Source organism: Pipra filicauda, unplaced genomic scaffold (assembly GCF_003945595.2).
Source record: "Pipra filicauda isolate LSUMZ 115617 unplaced genomic scaffold, ASM394559v2 scaffold2_size9829703_pilon, whole genome shotgun sequence".
NCBI lineage: Eukaryota > Metazoa > Chordata > Aves > Passeriformes > Pipridae > Pipra > Pipra filicauda.
The window spans coordinates 2,269,333-2,288,341 of record NW_024104421.1 but is presented as its reverse complement, the minus strand read 5'-3'; the positions used below and the strand labels follow the sequence as shown (position 1 = coordinate 2,288,341).

The following is a 19,009-nucleotide window of genomic DNA, read 5'->3' as shown; positions in this document are numbered from 1 at the left end:
AACTGAATCTTCCAAGCGATCCAGAGCTACATAGCTTTGTGGGAATTCTTCCTGAAACTAAGAAAATTCTTGTACAGATACAGAGCAAATTATATTTATAAAATCTCACACACTTCCAGAAAGAAAGCTTCCAAAAGACTCATTACTGATTAAAAATAATTTACACATCAGTTCTGATGTTTTAAATCACAGAGTTACCCAAGCCTAAAAGTATTTGAAACATCTCTTGGGTAAAAAATTCCTATTTTTAAACACTTCTGCCCGCAAGCCATCACATAAAACTTCTACAACAGCAGAAAGGACAGTTATGAAATTTTCCTAAAAAAGCAAGCACAGCCTTCTGGGATGACAGCAAACATAAGAAATGTCAGACTAAACATACATTTTTGAGAGAAGATGTAAGCAACTAAGCAGAGCACAGAAGTGCCATCTCATCCTTAAAGAGCATCTGCCCAGTTTTGTTTGGAAAGCCTAAGCTAAACTCTACATCGCCAGGATCAGCTCTGCAACCACTACTCCACCTTCTTCCATAAATACACTTCATAGAAGCAGGAGAACAGCTTTGACATTGACTCTGGATTATCTATTCCTTCCCCTGAGATTATTTCTATTTGTTTTGGTTTTGTGGCTTTTTGTTTTGTTAGTTTTGGCTGTTGGTTTTGTTTGGTTGGCTTGGTTTTTCCTTTTGTTTTGGTTGGTTGGTTTTCTCCCCTTACTTCTTGCATTTTAAGATGCATTAGCAATTGCACACCTTAATATATTATGCTGCTGATCACAAGCAGGTGGTAAAACTAAAACTGCCTTGGTTTAATTTGCATAGAAGTGAACAGACATTTATTTGCTCATTTCATTATTTTAAAAGTACCTTACACTTTTTCATGACTGTTAAAGAGCATTAGAGGAAGAGATCTGTGTGAAGCAGCTACAATTCTGCCATATCAGATGAAGAGGGGTAATATGTCTGAAATATAAAACCACTTGTACACAGGAGGTGTTCTACACTACCCTACTGATGGGTGTTGCAAAGGAAACAGTCCATGGCAACATGTTTCTTGGAAAACCTGTTACCAAACTATATCTGATGAAGCAAGTTGTTTTGGGATGCATGGTGGAAAACACCTTAGTAGTCCCAAAATCTCACTTCATATTATGAAGTTTTCAAATCCCTGTAAAAGCTAATTCGGTCCATCTTCAGTGTAAGTCATGGTTTTTGAGGAAACAAAATATCCACATTGCCAACAGACTCTCGTGCATTTGTGAATGGTTCAGTATCTCAGAGTTTTAAAGTGATTGATACACTAATTAAACCTTGTTTTTAAAAACTGTCTTTAATATATTACTCCTTCATAGTGAATTTCAGTCCTTCACTTTCAGTTCTGGAATAAATTGTTGGATATTAGCTGATGGCCACCTAAGATTTTCTGTGGATAATTTTTTGAGGATGTTAAGTGAGAACGTTAGGTGCAAAAAAAGTATGATACCTCTTTCTGTGTGATAAAGACATATTTAATCTATTCACCAAGCTCTACAAATTTCAAATAATATTAGAGACCCTCAGAAGTGACAGATGCAATGAAAGGACAAATCCATGTAATTCAAGATCCCAGGATAGCATATTCAGAAAAATCCATGTGTTCTCTTTACAGAGCTACAGGCAAAGAAGCACATAAAGTCAGCAAGAACATGGCCCAGCCCAAATCATCTACCTTTCTTTCTCGTTTTCAGGTCATTTTATTTGCCAGCAAAGGTTGAAAGGAGTGAAATTTGACATAGTGTTACTTGGGACTTTATTTACAGAATAAGGTTTCCTCTAGAGTAAATCATTTTAAGGTAAATCTTGGAATGGGAGAAAGAAAGAACAGTGACAGTCAACGGGGAAGACTGTTAGAAAAAGGTTCAGGTTTGTTTCACAAATAAAACTAGGATGCCTTTACAAAAAGCAATTTTTGAGTGTCAGGGCCATGGAAGGAGTTTCCAAGGCAGCATCCCTCTCCTAACCAGTGGGGCAGGATACAGAGTTCAACTCTTTTCACAGACATTAGTGAGAGAACACCAGAAGCCAGGAGACTAGAGGAGAACCACGGCCACAGAAACAGAAGAAAATGAGCTGAGAAGTGTCTCTCCCATCACACATATACTTTGTTTCTCCATCTGAAAACAATGTTTCCTCTACTGGTACAGCAAGGAACTCTGATTTCAACTCGGATGGGGAAGAGCTCTGGAAATGCACCTCCCTTCATACTTTTTATTTTCCTCCTCTTCTTAATTCACGAAGCAAACATTTGATTTCTTAAGAGTGTATATGTAGCTGTTAACAGCTTTCCCGACACAGAAGAGTGGAAGCTGTTCTAGTGGTGTATCACAAAATGACATTTCTAGTTCACGCACCAGCACACGGAGTTTTATGCTGAATGATGATGGCTCCTTCTCAGAACTGAAGGCCTATTTTAGCCTCAAAACTGGCACTGCTAATCACAGTAAAGGAAAATTAAAGGTAATTTCAAAGGCATAAAGCAATTACCTTCCTCCAAAGAAGGAAATTTTATATATAACAGAACCGGTTTGTGGTTGTAGTTTTGTGAACAACCATTTAAGTGTAACTGCTCCAGCCAAACATTGTTCATAATTAGACTCTCCAAAGTCATCTCCTATTACAAGCTTTTCATTGCCAAAGGTGCAGTACAAAGTATGAGAAGCATGCAAGACACAGAATGAGTCCCTAATGTAGACTAATCCAATGTATTTTTGAGAACAGGAAAACACAGCTCAAAACTATGATCCAGCTCTGTTTGTCATGGTGAGAACATCACACAATAGTCTCTTAATGGTCTTGAGGAATGGAGGTCACCTCCTCACGTACAGCTCTCCTGAGAAAAGACAACAGTCCAGCTAGAACGTGAGACAGAGGATTTGGCTACGAGGCTCCGTATTTACTCATTTTCTGCCTTTCCATCACACCAAAACATCCCACCATCGCAGCAGATGCTGTACCAAGAGGAGAAACCAACCCCTGACAAGAGCCTCACCTGTCACACTGTGTCTCCCTGTTCCTGAGCGTTGACTCAGGCACACCCATGGCTATCACTGCCTTGCTTACAGTGTGACAAGGACCTCTGGCCTGCAGCAAGGCACACAAAACCACCTCCCAAATAAACCAAAATCTGCCAAGCTGCAACACTGAGAGCACATCTATCCAAGGTCAGCTTTGCCAAAGCAGTAGGATACTTAGCACAGGGGTCCTTAGCAGGTTTTCTACAGCAACATGTCATGATGGCTGTGCAGTGTGTGCCCTGAACTCCGAGCAAACCACAACATAACAGCAAAATTAAAAAAAAAAACAACAATAAAACACATACAGAAAAAGCCTGAAGAGTAGCACTTGGCAGTGACAGACAGCACGTGCCATGGAGCTCCCCAGATGTCTTATATTTAAGCTTGCTAGATCTATTCATTCCACTTTCCCCCAACTCTGTATCCCCTGCAGCATCCCTCACCTGGAACCAGTGGAGGGAGAGGGGGGAGGACAAAGAAAAACTCAGAAACCTGAAGTTTGTTTGGAATTTATTCCCTTGAACATTTCACACAGTTGAACAAAAAATATCTCAATTTCACAGCAACAGGAAAACCACGTGTTACATAATTCAAAGAGACACACACACCCAAAACAAAAACAGGTTGAAAACAACTGCATAAATCAAAATCTTCAAAGGGACTTCAATGGAGACATGAAGCCTTTCTGAGCACTAATTATCTCACTTGAACTTATCTGTCATCAAGCTTATTTTATGCACACTCCCTCCTTTTCTCTGAGGGAAACAATCTCAAATGGTCATTACTCAGATTACACTTTCCAAAAAAAGACATTTTAATTCTGCAATTAAAAAAAAAATCCAACTCCTTCACACCAACTTAGTACTATTTTTCTAAGACACAAAAACATTCAACAAATCTCTGAAAGTGCCCAGAAAAATTCATATCACCCTTCAGAATATACACATACAACAAATATTCCAGTGGCACAAGTCTACAGGTCTGAAAGCTAGAGAGAGAGAGAGAGGTGGAATTGGGAGCCCAGTTACTCCCAAGAAAGTGTGTTCTTAGCAGGATGCAGCCATGAGCACAAACTCAGCACATTGCTATTTTGTATATATCCTTCTCAGTCCCCAAAACGTTTTTCAGGATTTTTCAGTGAAATTCTATCAGATCAGCTGCATACCCCACTCTTAAAAACAAATAACCTTTCCATCGTGCCTTTTCCTTTCCAAATTTTCTGGGCTTCAAATTGCTGGTCCTTTAGTATTTTCCTTTCCTTTATGCCAAAGCCACCCAAATCCTGATAAGAACACTGAAAAGGAACATGATGGACTGGGAACAGTCAAGCATTTATCCTAACAGAGATTCCTGGTTTGTTATTGAGCAACAATTCACTGGGTACTGAACCTTGGTTCTAATTGAGCAACCCACACACTCTCTCCTCAGCTTCCAAAAATAGAGGGCCTGGTTTTAAGTTTATATTTTAAATGTTCCAGAGAGAAATAAATCTTCCATCAGATCTCTTGGCAGTTGTATGATACCCCATAAAAGGGTTCAGTATCACGTGCCATGTCCTGCAAAACACACCACCATGGCTCCTCCAAACAGAACAGACAACACCCAAGGCACACTAGTAGAGGAAATATCTTTCCTCCCAGTTTGGTGGTGCATCCTGAAATATGAATGTATTTCTTTTTTCCTTTTTCTTTTTTTTTTTTTTCCAGGAGGTGGAAGGGTTTGTAATGGATGTGCTTGTAAATGTTCAGTGGTTTAAATTGAAGGCCCCACAAACAGAATGTAATGTCACAGAACTAGTTTGCTGCTATCTTCTGTAATTTAATGTTTAAACCAGACCAAATTAAAACAAGAACAAACCCCAAATGTGAATAATAATGAAGTGGCCAAGGAGAGGATTGCATGAAGATGTTTGTTTGCACAGCAAACAGTATTGCTTCCAGCTAAATCATTTTCATGAGTAAGACATGTTTAACGTAAGCAGAACTGTAAAGAGGCGATGATTCTGGACAATAGAGGCAATGTTTATGAACAAAACTTATTTCTAAACAGGAATACATACAAAATATATTTGTATTTCATTAGATGTAAAAATAGAATTGTGTGCAAATAATATTGGATGCAGTCATAAAGACTCCTTTTGCACTTTTGTAAATGTGGCTCCCATAATTTACCTCAAGTGACATGCCATTTAGAGGAAGCAGTCATTCTTTTCTAGCTCTCCAAGTTGGCAACAGAACTTCTTCTATATATTGCTTGCTCTATACAACAGATTACTTTAAGAGTCTACAGTGAAGGGCTTTGCTCTGAATATTTCTCCCTGAAAACACTTAAGGCACACCCACTTTTCAGACTGCATACCTATATCACATCCATAGTTGTGTGATGTTAAAGCAGAAGGCCTAGTACCTCTACTTTGTACTGCACTTTTCAGATTTGCATTCTATGGCTTATATTTAGCTTCTTAAATCTTTCACAGGTCAAGTAACTACGGCAAAGAACTCATGACTTGCCTTATATTGCTGTACATTTTGAAGTGTTTCCTTTATGAACTTCCTATTGCTGACAGGGACAGAAATGCACTGCTTTGAGAACATGAGTTTGAAATGGGAAACATCTTATGATAAAACATCACTGGCTAAAGTCACCCCAAGGAGCACATCATAAAGCTGATAGGGGTAAAGACTGTTCCAAGTCCATCTGTCAAGAAAGAGCTGAAAGTTCAGAAACATGTTCTTACAGACCTTTAGAACAAACAGAACAGCATTTGCATTAAAAGCACATAAAAACCATATAAAGTACTGTAAATAATATTAAAAAAAACTCCAAGACACAGCAGTTACAGATTATCAAAGGGAGAGACAGTTGAAAAGCAAAAAGTTGTTTGTTGGTTTGTTTTTTTTTTTTCCTCTTGGCAATAGCAGCAGTTTTGGCACAAAGGCAAATGCAGAAGATAGAGAGAAACAGGCAGACAGGGTACAGAGAAAGTTACAGAATCTACATCAAGCATGCCACAGTTCAGCAGGACCAAAAGCACAGTAACAGCCTTCCCCAACTTCCCTTTCCCAGAGAGAATGGCATCCATTGCTCAAAAGCTTGTTGCCACTTCCCAGACTGAAGGGGTAAGAGCCAGTTTGACCATAACCTCCCTGGGAACATCCCTTGGAATCACCACACCAGAAGCCACACAGGCTCTCTGGCAAACCAGACAAAGCCTTCACAAAAAGGGTGATTCTGGTTGACTGCTAAACAAACCTCAACCTGCTCATCACAGATTGTGCCCTGCAACTATCTCCATTACAGAACAAGGGACAGACAAAACACAACAAATGCCACCCACAGTGAGGGACTGACATCCTTAGCAAAGTTAATACATGCCAATCAGGTTAGTAACACACCACAAGAAAGGGCTTGTTGTGACCAATTTTGACCAATCTCACCTCATCTGACCAAACCTGCTGAATGCTAATTTGTGGCTGAATATATTTTAAGCATTAAGCCACCTAAAAAGGAGGCCAGATTTGGTGGCAAAGCAAAGGAGGCAGTGAGTGTAGGGAAAGAACTCATGCAATTTATATCCGTCTGGGATTCCATGACAACTAAAAAGCAGGCCTTGCATGAGTTACCATAAAGCTCACTGAAACAATCACTGTTGCTAACTCAGGGCTGAATTTAATTCAGAAGTATAAGAGTTAAAAATGGCTGGTTTTTTGCCTTGCATATTCTATAATTGATGTTACTGCTGTATGCCTTCCTTTTGCCTTCTAAGCTATCATCTCCAGCAAATATCAAAGCAGTTCACGTTACGTGTTTTTCTTCTTTTACTTAATGCTTTTAGAGGCAAGTCACTCTCCACATCAAGATCTACCTCACTACTGAGGATTGGTTCAGACCTCAGGGTTCGAAATTGTTATTGCCAAATTCCATTTGGTGGCACTTGCCTTAAAGGAGGCAAAACATTTTCAGATATATGACCTGTACTGGATGAGTCTACCAGACAGGTGAAGTGGAGCCTTGGAAACAGAGCTCTGCCTCCGTCTCCATCTCAGACAGGTTTTTGCTCGAGGTATTTGCCTACTCTACAGTGAAAGTAGAATGTCTGTAGCCTCTCAAAACAAACAATTTACTAAATTGCAAGAAATCATACACACAAATAGTTCAAATTCAGGAGTTACACTAAGATATAATCTTATAGGCTCCTTTTGATTATTCAGGAATAATGTCCTGTTCTTCCACTGTATTAGCAAGCTTGGTAATTCAAAAGGGTTTGTTTTGTTTTTTCAAACCATACATAACTGTAAACATATCACAGGTTTCTTGACCTACATACCCAGCAAGAACAGGAGCTAAAGGTAGGTACCTACAGGACATAACTGTTACGCCTGCCTTTAATAACACGGTGACTTGTTTTTAAAGTATATTGCATTCAGCTTCCTCCTGCTTCTTAACCACTGTTAGGTCAGTAGTTTCAAGATATACTTAAAACCTACTGCATGAATTAAACAAAATCTCAGCCACTATTGGCATTTCTTTAGCACAGCAGAGGCACTGCTCACTTTTCCTACCACTAAATGTACTTCTGTCATGCACACACAAGAATGCACCACGATAGGCTACCTGAAAGATGACCCAGCTAAGCTGAGTGTGTCCTAATGCACTTTGGGCACTGCAAGAGGCAAAGCTATACAAGGTCCAAAAGCTCTAAACATTATGCTAGCTATACACTGCTTTAAAAAAGCAGAAAGCAAATAGGAGGAGCCCTAGATTTCAAGTTTTGCTGTTTGACAAAATGGTGTCTTTTCCATCTTATTCCCCTGGAAGTACTACAGTGCTGCTACAGGATTGTGCCACTGCTACATAAGGAGAGATGGGAGTATCTGACTTAGGGCTGATTTACATCTCATTTATATAAGTTTATTGCGAACTATGGTCTATTGTTTGCTCTACTTAGTGATCACTTAGGTGCTACATACTGAATATTCCTTTGTAAAAGTAACTAAATTTGATCAGTTGGAAGGACTAAATCAGAAGAAGGAGACTTTCTGCCAGCAGTTGCTTTGATAAACTAATTATACATGTAACTAAAATCTCCTCCTTCCAATTCTCACCACCAGTAGCTTCACTCCCTAAACCACCTTATTCTCACATCAGACTCCCTGCGCACCAATAAATATTTTTTCCATTCATCTTAAAGAATATGTTCCAGCTTAAAAAAAAAAATCTCTTCACTTTCAGAGAAAACAATTTGAAGTCTATCCAGTTGTACAAAAAAATGCTGTAGTTAACACACCTTTTAATTTCGCAAATGGCATTCTTCTCTACCTTTTCCCTTTTCTCACTTTTGCCATATGGAAACTCCACACACACAGAAGAGGAAACCTTGAAAGTAACTATACTTCAAGAATCAACTACACACACTAGGAATAAATTTCTCCCAGATTGCATTCAGTTACAATCTTAGAAACACTTGTAAGAATAATATATAAAGACAAAGAAAAATATGATTTTTATTTGCCTCTGGGTTGTTAAGGTCTTTTCCCAATTGGCACTATGAAAACATTCTTTTCTCAAAGTATTGCTGTAAGTATGTTCTCTCCTAAAAGCAGCAGATTTAGTTTATCCATAGTGTTCTGGAACAAATACTGGAAATCAAATCTCTTCCTTTTTCTGACATCACTAAACGAGCACTTCGGGGCTGGGCAAACGAGCATTTGTAGCACAGACACTTCTCTCATGTTAGAAGGAATTAGAATTTCAAGTTAAAAGGCAAAACTACTTCACAGTAAGACACACGCATTCACCACCCCGTTTCCAAAGCCACGGCCGGGAGCAGCACAGACACTGGCAGTGAGGGAAGAGCACCATGACCTGCCCGCACCATGAAATTCAAGGGGTTTAAGGAATCCAATCCCATTAGCTGTCAGACACCCAGAATTCCAAAGGAGACACAATCCAGAGATAATGGGATCTTTCCCATTCAAGTACCAGATTAATGAAGAGAAGCTTGGGAGAACAAGAAACCACACCCAGAATTCAGGCAAACACAGAAATCCAGTTTGTGATCTATTCCAGTGCTTCAGAAAAACTTTTAACTTCACTAACATTTTGCTGCATACATTACAGGGATTTTATCTGGGCCCACTCAGAGGAGACTCTCAACTGAGCATCTGTGTTTTCCTGGAATTCTTTTGAATAATGCCCTTGCAAGGACTGAGAACATCGAGGCCCCAAAGCCACAGTGCAAAATAATATACTGAGATTTTTCACGTAACACACAAAATTCACATGGCACCGCAAAAAAACCACACGAGTTACACAGCTCAGAACTGGGTCACGTCAATTCTTACTGGTCAGCAGGCTGCCCACAGAATTCCCCTAGGATCTGCACGAGAACTTCTGACTGGACATAGAGAAAGGGAACCCCAAAAGCCATCAGCTGACACATGAAAAAGGAGTCCAGAGGGTTCTGGGCTACCTGGTGCCCAATGGAGGAGACTGTGCTCTGCAGGCGCTGGCTTGCCAGCCTAACTCTGCCCAAGAGGCCGAGTGAGTACTGCACCACCCTGCTAAAGAAGGAAGCGGAGCTACCTGGGGCCCTCTCTGCTGAGGCGGGGGTGGTGTTTGCCCGTCCGTTTCCATCACTCGCCATGGCGTCCTGCAGAGGTCCCTTGTTGTCCTGGAAGAACGTGGGGGAAGTTAAATTCATGTTAGAATTGAAAACTTCACATGTACTGAACATGCTGAACTAGGAGAGCGTCCCGCTCGCAGTTGTGACACCCCACGTAACCATCGCACAAGGCAAGGTCTGAACCAAGTATGTTCCTTCTCAGTTTATGGCTTTATTAAAGCTCTAAAAAACAAGCTGGATATCCAAGAAAGGCAAAGCAGTAAGATCTCTGAAGTCTGCTCTTCTGGGAAATAAAACAAGTACCGTTTTTAGTCTTTATTTTTGGCAGGAGGTACGGCACATACGTTGGGATGGCTCCATTATCCTTCCGTAAAGGAGGAGTAAGGCTTCAGTTTGTACTAATAAAAACTGAGAAACAGGCAGAAAGACAGGCACCAGTACTACTATGAAGGAAAATATAATCTAAGGGAGAAGGTCAGTTTGCAGCATACAAGCTAAACGGAACTTGTTAAGAGACCACCATGCAGCTTGCTCAGTGTAAAAATACTGAAAAGGGTTTTGAGGAGAAAAATTAAGTGCCTTGGATTGCAATGACAAAAGCTGAGAGACTTTTCTGTAATACACAGTGTGTCTTCATCCCATATTTAAAGCACAAATGCTTCCACTATGATAGCATAGGAAAAGGGATATCCCTTCTTTTCACACAGGTTCCCATTAACACACAGAAAACCTTCAGAAATGAAGGTAAGTGATCTTCATAGTTTATGCAAGTGGGGTAAAACTTTATGTTTCTAAGGAAAAGCAAACAATTTGTTTCATCTTAAGAAAAACCATGGAGAAACAAAGCAAAACTAGAACTGGTAACACTATTCATATAGTCTCTGCAGGGACTGAGTAAGAACTTCAGCTGATAAGAAAACAAATCAAAAATTCTGTTTCGAATGGGATAGTACAGAATTTCATAATAAATACCATGAAAAAAGAAGTAGTAAGTAGAGGAAGTGCTTTTAATAATATTTGTAGAACTGCAAGCTTTCATGATATAAAAAAGCAACTAAACGCACTCTGAATTTTTCTACTTAAAAAAACCCCACCAAAACATCATATGTACTTTCTCAATGTTAAGAATCAAAATCTATTACCACGACACGTTAAATGAAAATAATGAGTTACCTTTCCTGACAGAGGACCCACTGCTGGCCTCTTTCTTTGAGCATAACCAGAGAGCCGGTAACAGTAGTGAGGCTTACAGTAGAATTTACCTGCAGATAAAACACAAATGATGGTCAGCAATGAGAACACAGGAGTTTAGCACAATATAAATGCCCATCTCACTGCAACTTATTTTCCGCTGCCATTCCTGTTGCTCCCTCCAGTTTCTTCACTGCACAGGGGAGGCAAACACTATCTGAAGTTTTTAACTCCAGCCCTCCTCTCTCCCCCTCATAACTAGCCTCCTTTCCATTGGGTGCCTGACAGCCATTTAGTTTAAAATCCTATCAAACACCAAAGCAAAGCTGTGAGGCTTGTGTGGTATCACATGCTAACAATGCGGCAGTGTGTGAGGAACAAAGAAATCATCACATGAAAAGCTGGCAGAAGCACTTTTGGAAAAAGCAAGAATGAATACAACCAGCAGAGGAAAGTGGGTGAGGACAGTGTTAACTCCCAAAGAACCATCCCTCAAAGTGCACAGTGTCTACTCGTAGAAAGGACAATCAAACAATGTTTCATTTTCAAAAATAAGACCTTTTGTGATACTAGAGGTTTAATAACACCCCAGAAGTCTAGATAGGTTTTTCACTGGTATCTGAGCACTGTCAGGAAGACAAAGCAGCACTAGTAACACCATAATACAAATAATAGCAGCAAATGGATGCCATGTAATTATCTTCCACTGTACCTTTGCCAGCGTATCATGCTTGGTATATGCAGCCCATAGCATCCCCTATTGCTATCCCATTCCTAGAGCTTTGCTAATGCATTCCCAACATATATTTTGACCTCTATCTCTTTCTCTAGGCTAGTATTCGCACAGTTCTTTGTTTTATGGTGGAAAAGTGACAAACATTATCTACTGAAGTCTTTACTTAAATAAGCATTTCTTAATATTTCCACTTTCCAAAGACCACTCCAAGACTGTCTGAAATGAGCAACAGCAGAAAAGCTCTTAGATAAAAATTCCCAGACTTTGAAGCCTTCAACCAGACACTGACTGCAGAACACTGCAGAATGCTTATCACTCCCAACAGCTACATGAACAGCAACAATGTGTGTATAGCTTTGTTGTTTTTTTTTTCCTCCCAAAGAAAACTCAGACTGAAATATAAGCTGAATTTTCACAATGATGAGATTAGACGAGATACCACATATTTCTGTTTGGTCATATCCTCTTCATACACACACACAACTGTTAGGCATGGAATATCATTTCAGAATCAATGCTATCAGTGTGGTGAAACTCCCAAGCTCTGTGTTTGCTTCACTGAGAACTATCTGGCCATAACTGCATACACAAGCTTGCTTGCAGAGGGAATCACTAAACCTGGTGGTAAAAACTGTTTCAGCCCATACAGCTGACAAAGGAGCCCAGGCTGTTACTGTTTAACATACAGTCAGGTTTTCAGTTACTTGTGAATGCCCAAAATAACAGCAGTGCTCAAAAAAATGCTTTTTCCCAACTGGCAAAGATGTTACTTCTATGTGCTGGTTTCAAAATGACCATTGGCCCCTTTAAACTCGCCTGCCAAGTCTGCTGACCTTCTGAACGAGAAATAAAGGGTTTTCTATTCCTTACTGGGAGTCTGGTTCGATGATTCTAAGTTTCCTCAACTTTTCACAACCAAGCAAGTCCACTACTTAAAGTCATTATACAATGCATCATGAACATATAACTCTGGTTCTTTTTGCCCCTTAAGCCTAGGTAGTGTTTCCATGGCCATTACTCCACCCAGTATATGTAAAAAGATTCTTCCTAGTTACATGCAGTAGATACCTATCCATTTGATAACACTTCCACTTGCAGTAAAATATTTTGGAGTTTCATCCTGTGGCATATCGGTTTATAATTTATCTTCATGTTTGCCAATGAGCAGGGAAAATTACCGGTACAAACTTTTTTTCCTGTTACCTCTGTTTTCTATACCATCATGTTCCAAGCAGAATCCTTTGCACCTAACCTGTCACATGGTTTTACAACATTTTGCACATACTTTCCTATTGAGATAGGATTAAAGATAGGCAGCTGTGGAAGAAAACAAAGACATACCCGCTGATGTAAATCAACATTTATCTGACATACTTTCTGGTATATTTTCTTCAGAAATGTCACATTTTAATCAATCACTGCCCAAGCAAAGATTGCAACATATCGCTACTCTTAGAAGGAGATTACATTTCTCAAGTGATGGGTGCTTTCAAATTATTACTTTCAATATGCACACTCTTGATAAATTGAGTTTCATCTGCTGCCACATTATCTGGATTCTCAGACCTGTAGAGTATATCTGAAGCTTCTCTTAATTCTTCACGTTAGATGCTATTAACTGAGTCATCAGCAAGTTTTGCAATCATATTCCTTCCTCCTTAGTCTATCAGATATAGAAAATGAATCATTACTGAATCTTCAGTAACTACTTCAACACCACTCTCTCTGTAACACTGCCTCACCTCTGTGCAACCTTGATGCTCCACTTTTTGCTATATAAACAGAACTTAGTTGGTAATGATCTATTATCGTAGTCCCTGATTATAAAGTTCCTATTTTAGTACATCTAAAATAAACACACTGAGTTGGAGAGTTGTGATGTCTTCAAGAAGAACAAGCTGACTACATTTCTCTCAAACTTGGTTATTTTCTCTTAAGTGGTATTAAACACTAAGGGGTTTTATTTAAAAACTGTCAAATGAGAGTAAAGAGTCTAGCTTTCAAACTCAGCCTCCAAACCCTTTCAAAGCCTCCAGCTACTATTTGATTCTCTGCATTCTAGCAGCTGTTATTAAAGTTCAATTAATTCCTACGAGCTCAGTTATTTTGCTGTCAGCATGACCTGGCCACAGGAAATCCATAAAGCTTCAACAGTTGGAGAGATGGTGAACAGCAGGAAGAGTTACTCTCTTCCCTAACTCACCCAATAATTTTTTAAGCAAAAAAAAAAAAAAAAAAAAAGAGCTGCAATCACTCAACAGATGATCCAGGACAGGTAAGAGAACTCTCTGGCAGAAAGGCAACTTCTCTTACCATCTTCGATGTCGTAGGCGTAGGACGACAAGCGCAGGGTGGTCGCACAGTACTCGCACTTGAAGCAGCTGCGGTGGAAGAACTTGCCCTCAGCACTGAGCCTCTCCATCACATAGACCCGCTTGCGGCAGAAGTAACAGACGTCGCTGCCTCCCAGGTTTTGGGGGAACTCCTTTTTGAGCGAGCCCTAGACAGAAACAGGGATGGTTAAATCCACCTGTGTCCGGCCTCACTGAGATCACACCGTCCCATCTTCTCTTCATTTACGTGGATACAGGAGCACCTAGATGCTGCAGTTCTTGGACATAATTCACAGTTTTAACCAGGACACCAAAAACTAACCTTATCGTCCAGGAAAAAGGGTCCTAGGATTCCATGCCTACATATAATCAGGAGTAAAATAAGCTCTGGGTGGATGAGTGGACACCGGTACTATTAATGATGACCTTGAAATAAATCACTTTAGGAGGCATGTATGATGGAAAGCCAAAACCATTAGAAAAACCTTCAAACCAGCAATTCTTAGACCTACATTATCAAAATCATTATCTCCTCCAGAATGCAGTAGAAGTAAGCAAAAGTATTACGGACAGTTTCTCAACTAATTTAGCCCAATCCTTGGACGCTGAGATTAGATTAAAATATTTGGCAAAGAAAATGAGGACAAGAGTGAGGGTGGATGGAAAAAGGGAAACAAAGTCTTTCACAAAGCTACAACAGGTTCCATCAGTGGTGTAACAACTGGACATTCACAATACTTCAGATCTACAGGACATCTAATCACAAACACGCATCACCTTCGGCACATGGTCTTACCAGTTCCTTCTTGTCTAGAAGGGTTTTGGGTTGCTCTTTCCTTTGAAGCTGATTGGCTATCTGCTCAGCCAATGAGCTCACTCCGCCTGTGTACATCTTTATGTACTTCTACCAGATGGGTTGGATAAAACAATAGTGAAGTGGGAAAAGAAAAAAGAAATCAAATTAAAAAAAATAACTAAAATGATGATAGGTTAGGTGGTGAAAAAGTGCAGAGAGGTCAAATCATGCCAAGACAGTGGACAATATGAAGTGACAAGTAGTAATAGCAAAGCCAGTGTCATCAGAAATCACCAGTCCAGTCCAGGATCACCTGTAAGAACGGACAGGGAAACCTGCATTTTGCAATTGTCCAAATGCTCCAGAAATACTACGATGATGAAGGGAGCAGGTCTTGTTTTCACTTATAGGGTATTTTGCACCCAGAAACCTGAGAATAGACACTCCTAAAAGATGAGGCTAAATATAGGTTAAGATTTTAGGTTCCAGGTAAAATTGGCATCAGAAACAAAGATCTTTTAGAAGACATGTCACACTGATTGCAGAAATGTATTTATATGCTCAGCAACCGGGAAGAATTCATTTACAGAGCATTCACAGAGCAGGGAGAAGTCCTTAATTAAGGAACTCACAGTGATTCAAAAAACATTAATTCTTCCAGTGCTAAAAATACAGAGGTGTATATGGAAAAAGATGGAAGAGCCTCATCCAATGCATTAAAGCCATACCTGCATACATCTGGAACACATACTTGTTCAACTGTGAACACGGCTTTACGACTTGGCTTTTCTCCATCATGGATACTGACTGACTGCGTAACTTTGGATACCTAAACCCCTCCAGTATTCCGAGGAATCTAGGCAAGTTGGCTGTTACCTTAGAGGGTACAAAATGAGTGTCTGCAAGCCAAGTTCAATCACTGCAGGAGCGGAGGAAGTGTTTTTCACAGGAAACACAACCGTTGGCAATAACGACACGGTTAAGAAAATGATGTGGTTACATCCATGTTAGCTCAATCACACTGCAAACGCCACGCATTTGACCCGGAGCAGCAAGGAGCACGCCAAGCAACTTTCCTTTTCCAGAACAGGAAACGTTTCTAGTTGGAGACTCAGCTAATACAGGATCAGAGAGACACTCCAGCTTCTAGCAAGTGTAAAATATCAAGCATAATAAAAGGACTATAGTTGTATCTCAAACCCCCCTTTTGCTTGTATAGCACAACTTGCTTGAAGCACACTAGTTATTTCCCACAACTAATAGCCAGTTTAATATGTGTGGTTATTAGCCTTTCAGCAATGTTTAAGACCTCATATGTTCAGATATGAGAACAGCAGGAAGCATCACAAAAACTGAATCTTGCCACAGAATGGGTACTTCTATGGGGAAAAAGACTTGGAAAATGGAGTGCTCAGCCAGAGACTACTGCTGCTGTCACTACAGTTCTAATTCTTTAAGTTCTTTGTCACTGAGGATTTATTTCTACCCAGAAAGAACTTATACCTGTCTACTGATTCCATTCCAAAATGCAGAGCACTTGCAGTATTTCTATATGCAAGAAATAACAAAGGATTTGTCTTTCAAAATTTTCCAGGTTCCATATTTTTCCTCAGTCAGTGTGTGCACACAAAAATGCAGAGTTGCCTTTCTATGACAAATATTGTATCTTGTCAAGTATTGCATTTAAAATGGTGCTCACTTGTTAAAATTTCACTTAGCACTGATCTTTAACTGGCAATCATAGTAGATTTGACCAAGAGTTTTTGCTTTCCTCTAAAGGACTAGAAACCTTTGAGGCTCTTTAACTTTTCTTAAAAGATAGATCAAGCATTTCCATGGGAAAAATGTTTTTAGCTGAATCAGGTTTCTCCTGATCAAGGTTTGATCTGAAACCTTCATTCAACCTTAAATGCAGATCCTTCAGGATCTTTCAGTTTCTACCACCACATATGAGGTTCCGTGCTTACAAAGTGAATATGTTAATATTAACTCACAATACCTTGGACCATCTGGAGTGAGAAATTTAATTGCTGAATTTTTCATTTGGGGTTGTGTGTTTCTGATTTATTTTGCTTTTTTCCTACATATCACACCTGGCCTAATTATGGGTTTTAAATGAAGCATTTTATCTTTCTTCCCATGGTCAAAAGCCTTCAAGATAGACAACATTCTGCAGCATTTTCAAGAGCAGGAAAAGAACCCACTCCAGCTTAGGTCAAGTCAAGTTCCTGCTGTTCATGTATGACAACTGCAACTAGTTCAAATTCTCCGTGATTTTTCGGAAAGCCAAAGTACTTTTTATTTCACACTGTCCATTAACCATATAGGCACAAACACATTCTGCCATTCGGCCCAAAACCTCAACAAAAGCAGCAAGCAAAACCAGAAAGCTTTACTGCAAAGCCAGAAGGACTACCAGTGCTCAAAAAAACCTGGTTTGAGAGTGAGATGTACCAAAAGCTTTTCATTTACACCAAATGTTAAACATATTTAGCTTCAAACTGCTTTATGGCTGACAAGAACCAAGCTGTGCTGGGCACAGGCTGCCTGTGGGTTCTCATTTGTGCATGGCTATGCACAGATATTGTGTTCTGCAGGTGAAGCATTGCCAAGCCTGGCCATCTCTCGTGGTGTGTCCTTGGCAAGCAAACACAGCTGGATGCACCTGGCAATGCCCAGGCCAAGGCTACCTGTCGGAGGGAGTCGGATGAAGGTGAGGAAGGGCGATTGGAAGAGCGGAGGCTAAGGGAGAGTTCCCACTGGTCAACAAAGAATCGGCGAGACGGTTCAGTCTCAGGCTAAAAAATAAAATGAAAGTCAAAACAATCACACATGGCTACAGAGGGAAGAGAAGAGAAAATGAAAAAAAAAAAACAAAACCAAAAAACAAACCACTCATGCCTTTCTGGCCACCATCAAGAACAATTTCTTAAAGACTCTTGCAGGAAAATATCCAGTGCATCTTCACTTTCTCCCTAGCGAGGCAGAGTAAGTCATTCTTAATTTGCTTTTTATTAGGTTTTAAGTTATTTAGGACCATTTGGAAGCAGTTACCTACTTCCACAGATGTCCAATCTCCTGTAACCCAACCAACTAAGGCACTGGCAAAGATTCCAAATCAATTTCCTCTGCTTCTTCTGTATCTCCCATCGTTCTCTATTACTGGCCCAAGGCACTAAGATCATCTTTCAGGCCATGTGAGACCTCTTCTATATTTTAACTATATAAACCAAAAGCCTACTCTCCTGGGGGTGGAAGAGAAAGAAATTAGCTTGTATGCATTTCCTGTAATTAGCAGCAAATTTCCAACCTTAAATTTACTGTAAGCAGATTAGAAAAATCACACAAAAAAAGAATGAATCAATATAAAATAATCTGCTGCTCTTGCTTATCAAATGGCAAAGAATAAATCACAATCTGAGAATCTGCATCCTTCTGAAACTGGTTCTTCACAGAAGAACCCAAAATTTGGTCTTCCAATATACCCTTGTCATTATCTCTATGGATTATTATGCCCCTCTCACAAGAAATATATCATACAAATAGGAAAAAAACAAAAGCTGAAAGTGTCAGACAAACAGCAGTACTGATAGAAACCACACATTTCTAAAAATTATAGTCTGGAAATAAAAAATACACAAGTTTCAAACAATTTACTGTCTTTGAAAAGAAAGTTATGATTTTAGTAATAAAAAGGAAAAATAAATGTCATGTAACTGCATGACCCATGAAAATATCTACTTCTAGCCACTTAGGATAGGCTAACCTCAAGATTAAATTTACTGGACAAAATGCAAAAGAGCTTGGCTTTCACAGTTTCACCAATTTAAAGAAATATAATTGTTAATACACAAATTTTCCATACTTAAGATCATCAACATTTAATCAAATTTCTTCTTGGAAAATGTCTTACTTTCCTAAGTTGTCTTTCTCTTACCAAACTATTTTTCTTGTTTTCTTCCCTTACATTCCACACCATAATCCATCATTGCTTGCAGTGTTCCAACATCTGTTTCCTCTTTTTCCTCTCTGCCCTACCCACTTTATGCTTTCCTCTACTTTGTGCTCTCTGTCTCCCCTCCATTTTCTCTCCTTTTCAATTCTGCACAATGCAGACATCAGACAATTTCAAAAATAATTTCTACCTTTGCTTTGCAATGCTGTTAATCTTTTACACCCTCAAGAGGAGCTTAAAGTCGCCAGAGAGCAACACAAAAGGCAGGAGCAAGATGTTTTGGTCTAGATCTTCGTTTCTGTATCATCATTTCAACTGCATA

At 39.6% G+C, this 19,009-nt stretch overlaps 1 protein-coding gene across 15 annotated transcripts in view; it reads right to left on the bottom strand.

Annotated features, from left to right (window-relative positions):
* The window catches only part of MICAL3 (microtubule associated monooxygenase, calponin and LIM domain containing 3), a 167,394-nt gene that overhangs the window by 59,959 nt on the left and 88,426 nt on the right, over positions 1-19,009 (bottom strand). For 14 of the 15 annotated variants that reach the window (XM_039383170.1, XM_039383171.1, XM_039383169.1 and 11 more), the window contains 3 exons: positions 13,917-14,103; positions 10,850-10,938; positions 9,637-9,724 (listed from right to left, as the gene is read on the bottom strand). In XM_039383170.1, coding sequence (XP_039239104.1) covers positions 9,637-9,724; positions 10,850-10,938; positions 13,917-14,103 — 364 coding nt within the window. Of the gene's footprint in view, positions 1-9,636; positions 9,725-10,849; positions 10,939-13,916; positions 14,104-14,732; positions 14,841-17,422; positions 17,531-19,009 lie in introns of all 15 variants that reach the window. The other variant, XM_039383181.1, reaches the window with a different exon arrangement.